The following is an 18,010-nucleotide window of genomic DNA, read 5'->3' as shown; positions in this document are numbered from 1 at the left end:
TTAAATCGTTACAACCTGTCCCTCTACAGTCTTTACTGTAGTCACCAAGCTATACGCATTAGCACGCACCCCATCTCACTCCTACTACTACTTCAGTTGTTTAGGAGGATGCTGAAACACAGTTTTGACGTATAAATTTATACATGCAGAAATGTATGTTTGGGTGATAACGAGACTTCAACCAACATTTCATCGAGTAGATAATAACTGAATATTCATTTTTGGGTGGACTTTACCTTTAATTTATATTCAGTGTAGACTGAATATTAGACACACCTGTCACTTAGATATAATACAATTTAAAACCAGCAAAAACTGCCGACTCTAATATGACCATAAAGTTGTGATATCTTTCACGTTTTCAGCAAAAACTTTAACCTGGTTTACTCATGTAAATCTCAACAATAGAGAAGAAAGTTGATCTCGAAGAGATGTACAACAACATCAGAACAACACAAATATATAAACATGTGTCCTGATGAGTCTTCCCTCTGCGTGTGGCTTGAGATCCTCACAGCATCTGCAGCTGTAGAGAGGGAAAAAAAGAGGGTGCCTGCAGTCTTTTTTCCCTCATTCTGTAATTTTTTTTTCATCCTTCTTTCGCTCCGCTCACCGGCCCACCTGCACACCCGCTGAGACTCCACAGTGTGACCCCGGCCACGGCTTGAACACACTGCTGAGCTAGACAGAGGTTCAAAGATAGCCGACTGCATCATGTAGACTGCCCGGTATGTGGGAACCTCAAAATTAAAGCAGCTTGAAATTTCCAATAATATTTTAACCCTTTACCCATGCTGACAGACTTCAGGTTTCTTTCTGTTTTTTATTTCATTAAAGCAGAGGCTGGGGGGAGAAGTTATGACTGGAGAGGAGAGGAGAGGAGAGGAGAGGAGAGGAGACAAGACTAGAGGAGAGCCATTACATCTTTCCTAAAACGAATGACACAAGTTTGTGTCTTCAAACTGTCCTGAAGCACAGAATGGAGGACTCGACTGTAAAGGAGCAAGGAGAGCTGATTGAGTGTGTGTGTGTCTGTGTGTGTGTGTATGTGTGTGATGTATGCCACGAAGGCCACGTCTGTACACGGCGTGATTTAATGCCGACAGCCAGATCTCTGTCGGATGATTCCTGATCTCACGGTGCTAATACATCACATCCTGTCCCTGTGTACATCACTTCCTGTCACAGAGCAGAGGGAACGCTGTGCATCAAATCAGTTGACAGGGTTTGTGTATATGTGCAGCGGGATTAAGGTACATCTATGATGCCTGATGTGTGTGTATTGTTATCGGCTCTGTTTTCAGACATCTCAGGATTGCAGCTAGAGGCATATTTTTTGCGGCACGATGTACACTGAGCAAGTTTTCACTGACATCTTAATTACAGATGTACACAAAGGTTGTGCTGTTGTTATTTTTTCTCATTCAGCACAACAAACTGACTTGCCTTTATCTTCATCTACCTCACTGTCATCGATCTAAATAGCTCTCTTTCCTGTTTCTGGTTCACACTGTTTTTGTCGCCCTCCTCAAACGTCTCTCTCTCACAGACGCCGTCCAGCAGGCCCTCATTAAGCACCCATCAACGAGACGGCATGCTCACAATCAACGGCAAGTTGTTACCACCTTGACCTGCCGCAACGGAATCAAACGACAAGCCCGCTGCTGTTCTCATCATCATTAGCATTACTGTTTGATTTTTCTCTCTTCTTTCTGTTTCTAGACCTCTCCAGCAGTTATTTGTGGTGTTTCCATGCAAACGAGAGCGATGTGGCCATCGTCAAGATGGCTGTAATGCCTCAGGAACATGAGTGGGTTTGATGCTGGGTAACTGACCATTACTAGTGCATTTAGTTATTTTTTCATCTCTATTTTTTTTTCTCAATATTTCATTAGAAGTGCCTTAAAGGGATATTCCGGTGCAAGTTTACTCCATGGTCTAACACACCGTGACACTGAGTAAGACCCTCCCTCGAGAGATCAAGTTTTCCGACCGCTAGCTTATGTAGTTTAAGCATTATCAGAAAAGACCGCACGATAACAATACACTGCAGTTTATGCCTCTAACAAGAAACCGCCATCAAAAAGCCACTCATAGCCACAAATAACGCTCAGAACAGCACCAAACGCCTTGAGCTGCTGAACTATATGTTTGTGTGTTTGTTTGCTGCTTAGTTTTTTTTTTTATATATGCACAAAAAAGGACTATATATACTGTAAACCAGAACAGATATGACTCAAAGAATAAATCATAGATGCACTTCTACACACATTTACTTCTGAGGACATAAAAGCTCCTTATAGTCCAGAATGACTGATCACAGATGTTGTAAAGTGTCGAAGATAGCCCACTTCACCCTTTGATCACACAGTGATGCCTCTACTCTGTCAGATGATCTCTGCTCTCCTACCTTAAAAGCAGATTGTTTCTTTCACTTTCAATTCACTCAAACTGAAAGACAGTCAGAGAGCCAATGACCCTGCGAGAAACACATTCACCAAAGAGGATTCAGGCTTCTGGACTCTCTTTGATTCACCCCCACACAGCGGCTGAGAAATGACCACCAACGGGTCAATGCTGTTGATGTACAGGTCAGCAGGATGGCTGTATACACCATATTCATCACAATACGATGCTATACTGATTCTTTAAACAAGGATATAAACTTGCTGTTAACACAAAGTGCTGCTTTGGCCTTATAAGAAAAAGAAAACAAGATACTAATAATTGTAATGGGTTAAGTGTAGTATAATTGACTCAACTTATAAAAAATGGCTGCCACATTGAACAGAAGTATAAATAAGTCAACATGTATTAAAAGATGAGTGGGATATGAATCACTCTGCATTGAAGATATTGGATCATTGATCATGGAATCAACATATAGATCCAGACTGATTGATTCTAACACCCATACTGTAGCAGGTCACTTAACTGAAACTGATTGACCATCATAGATATCGACAAGTAAAGAGGAAACACAAATAGTTTCCTGCAGTCTACGTTCCACTTACTAATCTCTTGCTTTTTTGTCATGCGTTTGCAGAAGCAGTTGGAAATGAAGAGAAACCTTTCGGTGAAAACCGTCAAAAACACTGTGAACACAGGAGGGATCAGTTGAGTATGATGTTACTAAAAGAGACATTTCAGACGTGGCAGCTCAACAAGGGACCTGTGGTAAATTCTACTCTCTGATCATTCTTTCTGACAAGCATATTTACACATTTACAAGCACATTTGCTCCCAACACAACATTTAATGGAAGCCTGTCACAGAACATTAAGCACAGGGGCGCTTTGAGTCTTGGATTATATGTGACGTACGCAATTTTCAGACTGAACTCAATAAAACTGATCACATTTTATGTATGTCGTGCTCAGATTGAAGGTGTTCGTAAAAGAAGTTGAACACATTAACAAACTCAGTTGAAGTTATTGTGTATAAAACTTGAATAAAACATTTTTAGCTCTCAGTCCTTTCGAATGTTTTAGCCGACTTGATTGCTGTCTGCATTTCAATTTAGTTTTTGGCTGCTTTGTGGGCATTTAAAAACAAATCTGTCTATCTGAGAAAGTCTTACTCTGACTTTTGATTTGACTTACTCCGCCACACAGTCTTAGTCACACATGCACAGACACACACACACAAAAATCAAACATTCACACTGAGTGAGTGAGGTGATGAAAATTGGCCCACTTTTCTTCACTTGTCCAATTCAGTGTGGGGTTGCTGTTGACTTCCTGCATCGGAAAATGCAGCTTTCAACTCTAATCCACTCTGTTCACCTCGACTGCTTCCATAAGAAAAGAGAGTCAACGAAAATTGAAGCTGCTGCTGCATCTCCCAGCCACTAAACCAGTAAAACTGGCCTCAGTTTATCCTTCCTCTGGTTTCTGTTCTATTCCATGTCTATTTTCCTTCCTTTTGCCTTTATCTTCTTTTCATTATCGCCTCTTCCACTCCTCACCTTCTTCTCAGTCTGCTTCCGTTCATCCATCCTTTCACACCTTTCCTCTCCTCATCCTCTTCTCTTTGCAGTCGTTACCTTCATCTTTAAAGTGTTATGTTCTTGAATCCCTGTGCTATTTTCCATTTTTTCCATCTGCCATTTGTTTCCTTTACTCCCAGTGAACTCATTTCCTCTTTACCTTTCATCCCCTTTTCCCACCCATCTATTTCTTCTCCACTCATCCCTCCCCTCTCCTCTGAGCTGCATCCACCTGCTTTCCCACTTCCACTCAACCCAGCTGTTCTCTTGCACTCTACATCTCTCCCTCCCGCCATCCAACCATCCTCTCCTTCCCTCCCCTTTGACCCCTCTTGCTCCATCGCCTCTCCTTCCATCTCTTCTCCCCTGCTTCCCCCGTTCCATCCGCTGTGCTTAGATATCGTGAAACAAGCTTGTTGCTCTGGAAACAATGCAAATCAGCCCCAAAAGGCCAATTACCAAAGAGCACCAATTAAAGCTGGACCTGTTCCGTTTAATGGGCTTCATCTTGTCTGACTTTTGGATACTACACACACACTCACACACACACACACACACACACACACACACACACACCCACACACAGCATCCACTTAGCTCTCCCTCTTGACCAACTAAAGCAGTTGTTAACTTCGGAAAAAGGAAGTCTTGCTGTGCGTGTGGAGTGTGAGAGCAGAGTTCTTTTAACATTGTGTTCATCTCATCACCACAGTTATGTGTTCTGTTATGTTGCTGTTTGTGTCTGAAGTTATGATCATAACTGACTGTGTGTGTGTGTGTGTGTGTGTGTGTGTGTGTGTGTGTAGACCATCCACACACCAGATGCTGCTGACTTCTAAGAGGCAGACTGATGCCAAAGTGATTGGCTCTCCATTCGCTGCAACCAACAACATGTACAACTGGAATCTCACCCCACGGAGTTTGACAGGGGGGCGAGAGAGCATAACTTACAAAGGAAAAGCGAGCGAGAGAGAGGGAGTTGGTGCATTTATCCATCACATGTGGTAAGTGTGAGGGTCAATTAAAGACACAAACTGTGATACTCTTTCCCTGAGACCTTGTTATTTCTCCTTCGAGGGATGTGCGGGGGGGAATCGTTATCAAACTCTTATTAGCGTGTGTGTGTGTTGGTCGTAGTCTTCTCATCTTGCTTCTGAGAATTATTCCTGTATGAGTGTGTGTCTGATGTTGTGTGTGGCCGGCTTTGTTGTTGTTACAAGGCTGTTATTGATGTTTCTGGTTTCTGGAGCAAGATAAGGGGCATTTAGACTCCAAGCGTGAGTGTGTGTGTGTGTTTGTGTGTGTGTGTGTGTGTGTGCGTGAGAGGGAGAGAGAGAGAGAGAGAGAGAGAGAGAGAGAGAGAGAGAGAGAGAGAGAGAGAGAGAGAGAGAGAGAGAGAGAGGAGAGTGTGTGTGTGTGTGTGCGTGTGTGCGTGCGTGCGTGCGACAGGGACAAGGCTAGCTACCTAGCGGCTGTATACTACCTCCTACCCGGACTTAATGAAGGAGAAATTGGATCCTGATGGCTTCGCAACAAAGGACAGCCCTGCAGCATTGTGAGTGTGTGTGTGTGAGTGTGTGTGTGAATGCATGTGTGTGAGCAACTTATTTGCGGGCAAAATGGGAAACATTTTCCTCTAATAAAGAGCCTCTATTTCTTTTGTGCTCGCCTGGCTTCCTCCTCAAACTCTGTTTCATTGGCCGTGTGTGTGTGTGTGTTTGTGTGTGTGTGTGTGCGCCATGGCCCTCCCGTCTAGCCTCCTCCGATGATTGCTGCAAGTGCGTGTATATGTAGGGCTCAGTATAACAATTTCTATGTGTGTATCACAGCCCCATGTGCTACAGTATCTTATTACCCAGAATGCATGGTGTTTTGTTAAAAGAGGTCTCAGAAAACAGCAGGAGAGGGCGGAAGCGTGAGAGGAAAAGATAGGAACACACACACACACACACACCAGCTGGCAGAAGAACCCCAAAGGATTATCAGAAGTCAATCTACCTGTAGTAGTGTGGCCATATCATGAGTCCCATGTGTACTGCGTGATGGTTGTTTATCTTTTTCCCTCATCCTAGGCATAGTTGTAGTAAGTTTCTAGTTACCCTGACGTTCATCAACACACATCTCCTTCACACACTCTCACCCCTGGTGTTACTCATTCTGCCTGCTCGCAGCTCTCTCAAGTGTTGATTACAACCGCCACACTGCTGTGAGAGCGAAAAAGTGTGTGTGCATGTTAATTTTGTGTGTTTGTACACACACTCATACAGTCGCAAGCGTGTAAGTGAGTCATGCACACGCCGTTTCTAATCACAACTTCCCCCAGCATTCCAGGCTGTCAATAAAGTTTTTGGTGTGTTTTTGCGTCCACGTGTTGATTTTAATTGACGTTTGTGCGTTCCTGGATGTGCACGTCTGCGTCTTTCTGCTAACTAATCTGACTCCTGTTTCATGCTTTTGCAAGTCTGTCGCTGGTTTTTAAGCAGTTCTCACTTCATCTCCCAGTCAGACAAACTTCACACCCCTCTACCTCCTTCTGCTCCGCCATGACAAACGTGTAACACACCCTCAGAATAGAGGTCTGTTGCTAGGAAGATTTCAGCTGTTGTTGGGGCATCTTGGTAGATCTTTCTGGATTTATGTTTCCATTGGTAGCAGTTAGGTTATTTAAGGCACTGAAGTCTGTGGGCCTTATTTGGAATTATCCTGGGTGGTTATGAGATAAACGTATCTTTAATTGAATGTTCAAGTTCAATTCTGTTCAACTTTTATCATGACGATTAAGACGATTTAGGATAATTAACGCTGTATATTTGTGGCTTTTGTAGCGCTGCTCACTGAACTGATCTTGAAAGGATTCATTCTGGAACACAGAGCCAGAATACTTTGCCGCTATCCTCTGTTAAAGATTCACATTTTCTCACACTTCTTTTGAAAAGATTTTATGAAATGGGATCTATTTCTCATTATCAAATAGATGATTATCTCCTATAGTGCTGAACTTCTTAGTCATCTTAGAAGCTCTGTCAAAGCCTATTTGGAGCGGTTTGTTGAACCAGAAACTCTTTTATCATCGTTTAGTCTATCGAGTTTTTTCCTTTTCTAATACAAGCTGCAGCTTCTGTCATCACAATGAATCAAATACAGCTGTGATGTGAAAAAGCCAAATTGTTTGGAGCTCTACAGCAGGTGGGATCAGGGCAATAAACTCCCTCCGGCAAACAAGCACACACATATGATAAAGGCTGCTATTTGGAGGTCCGCTGCCGTGCTCAAGGACAGGAGAGGGTGCGTCATCTGTCTGCTGCAGCGCTCTGTTGTATGTTTTTTGGTGATTCAGACGTGATTTGGTATTCACAGTCTGTCACACGTCCCATCAGTCAGATTGATCTGATGTGTGCCTCTATCTCAAGACATACAAATGCATATTCAAGCATGGAAATAGATTCACACACTCAGATTCTAGCATGGAGTGTACAAACACACCTACACACACACACACACACACACGCACACACACACACACAGAGTCAGTTTTGAGTATAAAAAGGCCTGTGGACTTGTCCCTCTTTGCAATATCGACCAGGCTGATTCACAATGTTTGATTCATAAGACTGGTTTCATACGCCTCCCTAAAATATTGTATTTCTCATGATGGCCATTTCTTTTGTAACCCTCATCTAACAAGGACACAGCTCGAGGTCCAATCAGCATTGTTTATTCAGAATCAGGCAAGAATTGATTTTTTCTTTTTTCTTTTCAACCTTACCGTGTGTTAAAGAGATTAGACTGGCTGCATATGTGATTCCAAACCTTATCAGCATTTTAGCCGCTTGTGATGCATTTAAGTTTGTGATTGTTCCCCCCATCAAGATGTGTGACATCATCAGCTATGAACAGTTACAGCATCGAGCGTCTGAAATGTTTCTGCGAATCCATGTTAGTTTTTTATTTCAGTAGAAAATGTTTGGATCACATCGTTTCGATTTTCTGTTGTAATCATGTCATCATTCTGGATTTAATTGCGGAATGAGATGTTTGAAGGTTGTTCTGAAGGTTGAGAGCTTCACAGACTGTTTTCGGCGAGCTGCGTTCATCTTCTTCATGCTGTTAAAAAATGTTTTGATCAGTTTAGTGACCATGGACCAATTATATTTGATTTCAGTGGAGAGATGTGTCTCCGGTCGTTAAAGCCCTTATAAAGAATGTCACTGGTCTTTGGATCAATAAAGATATTCAGTATGACATCATCTAAAATCTCTGAACTACTGGTTTAATCACAGGGACACATACTGAAAAACCAACCCACAAAGATGAAGTGTATTCCATGATGGCATCTGTGCTTTATCTCCAGCATAGTAACCTCCACATAATAACCATTCCCTGCATTTCAATCACTGAGAATGCCACAAAGTGGCAAATGTCCCTCAAACCAACATGCTTCAGTAAGTAAAAAAGGGGTACTCCAAGGAACATGAGTTCAACAACAGCAACAATGCGACTCCACTGAAAGTGACAAGACATCAGAACAGATTCAAAAGAGGGATTCACAAGAACGTGTAAGGCCCTCTGTGGGTGGTTGTCAATCTCAGTATGTGAATGAGAGAACATTGGATTGCAGAAAATGTAAAATGACCTTAAAAGACAGGAAGGGGTGATTGAAAAAAAATACTTTAAAAACAGAGGACTGAGGACAGAAACATGGCAGGCATTTGGAGTAACAAAAGAGCAAATGTGCAGACGGGAAACTCAAAGGGACGAGAGCAATTCATAGAAGGACAACCGGTGAGTGGCAGTTTCTTTCCTGTGCACTCTTTTTTTCACTTTCTCTCCTTTGCTCCCTCTCGCTCTTTCAGCGGGGTCTAAGAAAATACTGTCATCATATTTATCAATAATCCATGCACACAAGTAGGACTGGCAGGAGCCACGCAGCCAATGTGAACGCAGCAGCTCAGTAAAGAAGAAGAAAACAGAAGGAGCTCGAAGTTAGGTACATGTGAGATTACACCAGAGCATACTATCACACCAGAAGAATACAAAACAATCAGAATCAAGTTATAATGTGAAAAGGTTAGTGTTGTAAGAGCATGTGGGAGCTAAAATATGCGGCGAGTAATTAAAACCACCCAGAACGTCGTTGGTACTCATCTACTGAGCATCTTGGTGGGATGAGCTGTCTGGACAGAGCAGCTACAGCTACCTAAGCTACAAGTCACACACATGTATCATGCCAGCAAAAGCTTCCATAGATCTGGACAAGATCCAGACTTAACGCTACAGTTACCTCATCAGAAAAACAGAATAGCGACCTTCATTTGCTAACTCAACAACAACCTCACAGATCCAGACTGTTCTTAAATACCACTCTAAAACGGAGCTCTGAACAGTTCAGTGGCGTCACTGTTCGATGCAGGAAAGATGCTCCCTCTTAACTGCATTAAACTGCTTTGCTGGCAGAACAGCGAAGCAGTGGTGTCAGCCAAATCAGTATATACCCAGCAGGTGAATTAAAAATCTATCTTTATGGAGCAACACATTAGCCAACACTCACATTACCACCCTTCACATAAAGATCTACTTTGTAAGAAATGGGGGAGACGAAAGAGAGTGCCTGGATGTAGTATATAACCCTCAGGTGAATTAAGTCTTTATGGAGTGCTGCATATTAGCCAACATTCATATAAGCATCTGCCTCCTATAAAGACGAGAGTGGGGAAGGGAACGTTAGGGCAGGAAAAGGCACAGTAAAGATACTAAAGGAAGATTTATGTACAGTGGGTGAATTAAAAGTCCATCTTTACAGGGTAACATATTAGCCAACACTTACATTATCATCTCTCACATAAAAATAATTTATAAGGAGGAGAAGAGAGGTGGGAGGAGGAGAAGTGAGGAGAGGAGATTATAGGAGGATGCTGTTGCACTTTGAAGAGGTAATGCTGAAGTTAAAAGCGGATATTTATAGAGACAAGGATCAGAGCCAGGATTCACATTTTATGTTTGGGGAATATTGAGTTTAAGGTAATATTTTCAATGAAGAATAGGAGAGACGGTGATACGGAGGAACAGGGAGGAGTAGAGGAAGATGAAGGAGAGCTAAAAGGCAAAGAGACACTAAGATCACAAAAGAGGAGGATGGCAAAGGAGTTTGTTTGTGCGTTCTGACAGGCTCTCTGCAGCAAAGCAATGATGCTAATATAAGAGAGGAAGATTATAAGAGATGAATTCATGACAAAGAGGCTCAGTGTAACCCAAGGATCACAGACCCATGGAGGTCAGACACATACAGCACAACACTGTGAGGGAACAACTGGTCCACTGAGTGTCATTTGAAAAAAAAAGTAGGAGGGTGTGGAGAAATATTATCCAAATGAAAGCCTTGAGAAGTCAAAAAGGAATGATTAGAAGGAAGATGGAGGGATTGGGAGAAAGGGAGGCGAGGAGGTAGAGGGGGGGGACGCATGATGAAATCAATCATTTATCAAGGCCGTGTCCTCGCTGCACCTCCAGCAAAATGGAGAGTTCATTTTAGCTCGCCTCCTCGATCTACTCTTCACACCGCTCTCACAAATGTGTTACGCTAGAGGAGGCACATGGCTGAAATCGTTGTCGGATTCCCCGGAGCCACCGCGGCGCCGGTTATGGGTGAAATGGCCTGAATCCTATTTTGAGAGACGGCCGCCTGGCAGCCGGGCTGCGGCATCCACCACAACAGCGGGACAACAATGGAGTGTGGAGGTGGTGGAGGAAGTGAGAGGAAAAGCACATTTTGTGTGATTTCCACGTAATGGAGAAGTCACAGCAACAGCTCAGCCAGACTCGCCCGGGCTTAATTTGTGTCAGATCCTTCCAGAATACCAACCTGAGGGTTCAGCACTTCTTCTGTCAAAATCTGTTTCTGAAATATTAAACGTTGTCTGCTCTGGCAGTCTTTTCTTATTAGTAACATTATTTGCAATTTTTCTTCATCTAGGCATTGTAGCCTGAAGGGCTGACCCAAAAAAAAGTTGACAACTGGAGTCGTCAGTTTTGAAGACCCTGAATCAACTTACATTAAGAGAGTCGAATCACTTTCTGCTGTGTCATGTCACTTTACACAGCTTTAACAGTGCTCCAACAGATGTGCTACCACTTATTGTCGACTGATAGTTCATCTAAATAATTAAATCTGCGTTTTCTATAAAGATCAGATTAACATATTCTCTATGTACTTCTATAATACAATAGAATAAAGCAGGGCCTGAGATGGAGAACAGACTTGTTGTTACTTTGTAAATGACAAACTAAAACAATTAGCTGGGTACAACAGAGTGAGACTTTGCATGCTGTTACTACAGTTTTCTCTCTCTCCACAGCGCTGTGTCAGCACTTCTTCTCAGTGCAAGATCTATCAATGCAAAATATATAGACTCTGAAAAGTTTTCCCCAGTACCAGTCCATCAATCCCCTCAGTCACATACAGCTTACTGGCGGGATCTCGCAAATATGTCGGCCCACGATTGCACTTCAAATCCATACTGAAATTTGCAGTAGGAGAGCTGGTGAGCTGCTAGCTGTAAGCAGCCGGTGACTAGTAGAGTCCTGCAGAGAGTTTTCTCTTCATAGGAACATAAAGCCACATGTGATGAAGAACTTCAGCTGAGTACAGATTCTGAAATCTCTGTCAAAGTTCAAATGAGCCTTTTTATTTCTTTGGAATCTTATTTGAGCCCAGCAGAAAGTTAGACTGAGCCTCTACATTTCAGCTCTACTTCCCACTTGCTGATACTGCCAATTAGCACTGCCATCATTGCTAGCAATTTTGCTCATCAGCAGTGTCATAACTGTTAGCGTAACAGCCAATCTGTGTTGTCATAACTGTTTGCAATAACGTACAACAACTGTAGCGTAATTGTGAACAATAATTCCCACAGTGACATACTAATGTAGCGCTTCAGGTCATTATGTTTTAGTTGACACTTTTTCTCCAGAGTAACGGACACTGAAAGAACAGTTAGGGGTTGCATGTGTTGCTTAAAGACTCATAGACAATAACAATATCTACTTATGGAAGAATGAGCTGCTGCAGGGATCAAATCAGGTCATCAGCTAGAGGACGTGTTTATAATCAGCACTCAAGCGTCAATGTTTTCTCTGTAGAGACCGGGGCTGCGTAGTCTGATGTGGATTTGGTGAGTCGGGAGGGACAAAAAAAAAACAATAACTGTGAGCATCAAAACCTCAAAGCTGAGCGAGCAGAATGGCTTCCACCTGGGTGCTGGATTGAAAACGTGTTATATACTTTGATCTGACATGGCACTTTTACAGTACAGCACATTATAATCACCACAGCCACGGGACTTTTAATTGGCTTCACTAATTTCACGGTCCAAAACAAAAACATCACCACATTCACTGCTAATTTGTTTTATCATATTGTCTCAAAATATCAAAATTAGAAGATCACAAGCCCCCTGACTTTGAAAACTACTGTCTAAAAACAGAGGCTGTGTTACAACATCATCACACAGCAACTGACTTAAATGTCCCAGATAGTTATATAAGCTAAATGCTACAACTGTCGGTCATCTTATATCACGAGGGAATGAAATAAAACCGCCGGCTGACTCGGCGACACAATGCTAATTCTGAGAAATAATTGCACTAATGATACAAGTTGGCATGAAATGAATGCGTCCCGTCGCCGCGACAGTTGTTTAGAATAATTACACCACAGTATTACACTAAATCTCATACGAATATTAATTATGTTTAAAAGTGCTACTTTTAGAAGCCGCTTTGTAAAGACGATTCGGCCGGTTGCTGAGTCCTGAGTCGGGCCTGTGGAAGCTAACGTGAACGGAAAGGTGAACACAGAAGGTGTGGAGACAAACACACACACGCCAACACTGCCAGTAGCCAGCAGGCTTTTGAACAGCTGTCATACCTGCCTGCTCCAATCCCATCACACACACACACACACACACACACACACACACAAACACACACACAAAGCACCCCGTGAATGGATGTGACAGCTCAACACAGCGCCACTAGCCCAGAAACACATGTTCCTTTCTACTACGCTTTACACACAAACCAGAACACACACACACATAGCGACCGTGACCAGCACCTCTGTCCCACTTCACTTCACATCAACCACCTCTCTGTCTTTCCCCTCGCTCTCTTTGGCCCACTTCAATCACTTTCTTCTCCACTGCTCTTGTCTCTTCTCTTCCTCCTCTTCTCCTCATGTATATCCTTCTCCCTTTTTCTTTCTCTCTGTAGATTTCTTCCCGCTGTCACCCTCCTCCTCTGCTGCCTGATAGATATTTTTCTTCTTTTCACACCCTTGGTTTATCACTCCTTGTTAAGTCTGTCTGTCAGCGGCTGCTGAAACCTGGTGGCTACTTTTACATGCACTTTAAATACACACACTAGACAAAATGTTCAGGGATTTGAGACTCACTTTAATCTGAAGTTCTGTCTGAGCAAAATGAACGCTCCTACACCATTTATTCCCGCTTGGGGAACATTTCCTTTAAACTACAGTACCCAGATATGTGAAAAAAAACTACTGATCCTTTTAATGAGTATCCTTGTAGATTTATCACAATTATTACATCTAAAGCAGAAACAAAGGGGGGGGGCCAAAGACAGTGGAAGGGATGTGTTGACAAGAAGTAAAATGTTTAAAAATGTGTTCCTTATCCTTTAAGATGGAGAGAAGACACAGAGAGGAAGAATGAAGGGGGAAAGTAAGCTAGAGGGAAACAGAGGCAGGGGAGGATAGAACGCGAGTCTGCACTGTTAGCACATCATTTTCACCTGCTGATTACCACAGAGTACAAATTTCAGGGGGGCGGACAGCACACACCGCAAATACACACACACACACACACACATACACACACCATGTGGTAAAAACACGGAGACACAAAAGCAAAAATATCCACAAAATAAGACACGCACACAACCACAGACTCGTCAAATTCCCATTCCAATTAAATTAAAGTTTTGACACAACTTACTTGAAAAGTAAAACACAAACAACCACAGCCCCAAGACACACACAGGCTACATTTTGTTCCAGGCGAGATAAAGGCATCATCAGTAACAAGGAAGGAAGGCAGCACTATTCAAATGCTTCTCACTCTCTCTCCTCTCTGGATCAAAGGTTAGATGCAGATTGAGCTGAATCTCTCTTCACGCCGGCACCTTCACTCTTTCGCCAACTCATCCCCATTCTCCTGTTCTCATTCTCTCTTTGTCTCACTCACTCCATCTCTACTCTACAAAGGCTTTTGTCTATTTTCTATGCGTCAGATAAAGCTCTCGGGAAAAAAATGGCTGAGTGGGAATGACAGCAAAAAAAAAAAGGCAAAAGAAAAAGGGGGAAGAAATATGGAGAAATGGTAGAGGTGGGAAACATTCAAAAGAGGGGAATAGGAAGACAGGTGAGAATTTTGGCAAAAGGAGGAGAAAGGAAAGAAAAACAGAATGAAGGAATGAAGAGAACGTGTTGAAAAAGTAAATGTGAAGGAAGCATAGAGACAGAAAAAGGAGAAAAGGAGGATACAACAAAGCCAGGGGAAGGACAAGGGAGGAGACAAATAGGAAGTGAGCTGAGGAGTGAAGAAGTGAGGAGGAGAAATGGAAAAAGGAGTGAAATAACTAGAAAAAGGAAGAGTCAGAGACAGGAAGAAAGGAAGAGAACTTGAAGAAATTGAAGGGAGAAACAAGCCCAAATATCACAAGGGGAGAAAAGAAAATAATAAAGTGACTAATAAACACAGCAGAGAAAGGAAAGAGATAGAGAGAAAAGAGGAGATTGGTGATGATGGCGTCCTACAGGGTTAACTAGCCCCCCCCACCACACACACACACACACACACACACACACACACACACACACACACACACACACAGACAGAGAGTACATCAGAGATCTGATGGGCTGTCACTTTATCAAATGAACTGTCACACGTTGTGTCCTTACACCCCCGCTGGGATCCTCATTATCGGCCATGATTGCCCGTACCTAACCTCCTCTGTCTTCTCCTCCTCCTTTCCTCCTCCAGCCCCATGCACTCCACCTCTCCTTCATCTGCGGGGCACCTTCTTAACATGCCAATTATCATCTTCTTTGATTTGCTCTCTCGTTCTCAAGATGGACTAACTGGGAACATTTTTTTCTCCTTTTTTTTTTCTCACGTTCTTTCACTCAACTGCCTTCTAGCCTCTTTATCTCTAAATCAGATCATTCAGACGGAAGCTTTAACCATATCCAGACCATATTTTATCTATCTGTTCAACAATCTCTCAACAACAGAGTTCTATTTGTCAAGGGAGCAGAGTATGTAATTCATACTTAACAGTGACTGTTTCCAATTTAGCATAGCATGACCATTCTGGACCACAACACAGTCCTCTTCAACAACGAAGTCAACAAACAACAAAACCACAATCAAATAGAAAAAGGTATACACAGGAGACAACAGCAACAATAACAGGGAGAATCTGTAACTGAAGCGACCAAAAAAGAGACAGAAAGGAGAAAGAGAAGAGAAGGCATGAATACAAAAAGAGGAGCCCTCACTCACCTGCACATTTGGTCCTGGTGACCAGTGGTGGCCCTGGCGGCCCCGTTCCTCCCTCCCCAGGTCTGGACAGCAGGACTTTGATCTCATACTCCACATCTGGGTCCAGATGCCACAGTTTGTAGGTGGGGGCGTCCACCACGTGTGTCTCGGCCCAGTTCCCTGAAGTGGTGCGGTACTCCACCTCCTTCAGGATGATTGGCCCGTCCCCGATGATGCTGTTGGCGTTGGGTTTGATCCAAAGGTAGGTGGCGCCGACAGCCAGAAGCTCAGGTGGTGCGATTGGGGTGGGTGGAGCTGTGAAAAAGGAACAGAGGTGATTAGTTGTAGATTCAGATCTTATAATCAGAGAATATTCTATTGAAAATGAAATCAATAAAACATGTTGTCCCTGTTGAATCCTGCTGTTCAGTCTCAGAGCCAATCGCAAAACAAATATATCACCTTGATTTGACTGTAACTGTGCCCCCACCTGAGCAAACCACTATCAAATTAGAATACATTACAGAAGTTCTCTTCGAAAACTATATTAAAGTCCAATCAGTGGTGCTTAAGTGTGTAAAACTCAACAAATGAATATTGTACAACCCTCAGGTTGCTCAGCGTAATTTTCAAAAATAACAAACACAATTTCAAATGCATCATTTCATTATGTGGTGTTTTATGTACCACCTGCTTTGAGGTATTTTCAGGCCTTGAGTGATTCCTCCAATAAACATATCCATAAAAAATGATGAAAGAAAGTTAAGAGGCAAATATTTTTTAAGCAGATTGTTTTAAAACCATATAAATCTCAATATAGTCTGTTATGATTGTATCACTATGCAGTTAGACTCCAGTCAGTGACTAGGACTTCATATGGTGTTCTTCTACCTAAAGCTGGGTATTGCCAATGACTTTCCAAAGGGTTTCGATTCCGATTCACCTGGTCCTGATCCAGGTAGATCTTTTTAAACGCAGCCCTAGTTCTACCCTTGGACCCTCATAGACTCCTGGAATATGTTGTTCATCTCTGTGGGAAGGAATCAGCTAAGAATCAAAGCTTGTTCTGCCATCACAGCTGCAGGCTGTGCAAGACAGCAGCCACTAAATGGTTACAATGTGATGTACATGTAAAGTAGAAGCAGGCACAGTTTTGCATTTAAAAACAGCTGCCACTAAAAGCTAAAAGGAGACATTTTAGAGAGCAAGTTCTCCACCTTTAGCACTAATCCATCACTTTGTTGACATGTTGCTGACAGCTACTTTGCCACTAGACTTTCACATTATGCTACTTTTAAAATAATGGCCTCTGTCAACCCTAAAAGCATAGGATGTTTTATTACTCCCTCCTTCTTTTTTTTTTCCTCAAAACCAAACTGGAGACAGCAACTCCTTTTCATGAATAGTGAGACCTCTTCGAAATGTTACACAAAATGGTGAGAAGGAGCTCTAAAGCTCATAAAGACTGAAGAGGTGGGGACTAAAAATAGGCTACTACAACCTCTTCACACCTATCATATAAGGATAATTAATTACCATTGGAGTTTTCACATTGCAACGTTAAGATTCCTCCATGAGTCTAAACTACTGCATGGACAGCTCCTGTATTTCCCAGGATCAGCACCTCGGACAGAGGCACTGACACTGTTTCTACGCAGAATGATGAGACAGTCTGCCTGAGCTCCACAGAAAACACAGAAGACATCCACCTCTAGAGCCGACTGACCTCTTGATAATCTTAGCATCAGCTGAACACTGTGTAAGTTTTCATTTCTCTGTAGCTCAGCTGTGACCTAGAAGCCTCCAGACAGGCGCAACATTTCTACCTGAGCCTCTACACATCCTCATCTCTATTTAGACACATTCAAAGTGCCCAGGAAAGAGTTATCATGATATCATAGACTGCATAAACTTATTATATTAATAGGCATGGGGACAATAATACTGAAAAAAAGAAATGCATGTATGATGTAGGACAGATCATTCAAACATGTACTGGTACACAATGAACTCATTGCTCCATACAGTAAGCTTCTCAAAAAGCTGCGACGTAAAGAGTCTTTTTGAGATTGAAGTCTAGGTTTCTAAGTATAAATCTTTTTTTTTTTTGTCCGTGGCAGGTGCTTTGTCAGTTGACAGCTACGTTATGCTAGCTAAGAATAATGGCCCTTCTCCTCCTGCTGTCTAAAAGCAAAGTCCTGATCTCACTCTCCAAGTTTTTTACTTTCCTCCAGGCTGCATTAGAATATGTATGGCGGCTGCGGGACCGATGAATCAACTGTCAGTCACCGCACACTCATCCATCTTAACTATATGGAGGCTGTGAGTGCGTGTATATGTGTGTGTGTGTGTGTGTGTCTGAGTCTGTTTGTGCATTCCTGAGTGCAGGAGAGAGTGAAAGACAAAAAAGCATATCTATGCACCTGCGGGTGAATGTATATGTGCACTGCATACATCTGAA

The 18,010-nt window shown here is 42.6% G+C and overlaps 1 protein-coding gene across 14 annotated transcripts in view; it reads right to left on the bottom strand.

The window, feature by feature from the left end:
• The window catches only part of ptprt (protein tyrosine phosphatase receptor type T), a 332,412-nt gene that overhangs the window by 200,359 nt on the left and 114,043 nt on the right, over positions 1-18,010 (bottom strand). For all 14 annotated transcript variants that reach the window (XM_030420578.1, XM_030420575.1, XM_030420579.1 and 11 more), the window contains exon 8: positions 15,571-15,864. In XM_030420578.1, coding sequence (XP_030276438.1) covers positions 15,571-15,864 — 294 coding nt within the window. The remainder of the gene's footprint in view (positions 1-15,570; positions 15,865-18,010) is intronic.

This window comes from Sparus aurata, chromosome 6 (genome assembly GCF_900880675.1).
Source record: "Sparus aurata chromosome 6, fSpaAur1.1, whole genome shotgun sequence".
NCBI classification, from domain to species: domain Eukaryota; kingdom Metazoa; phylum Chordata; class Actinopteri; order Spariformes; family Sparidae; genus Sparus; species Sparus aurata.
Note: the sequence above shows the minus strand (reverse complement) of the source record. Positions and strands in the feature narration are given on the sequence as shown.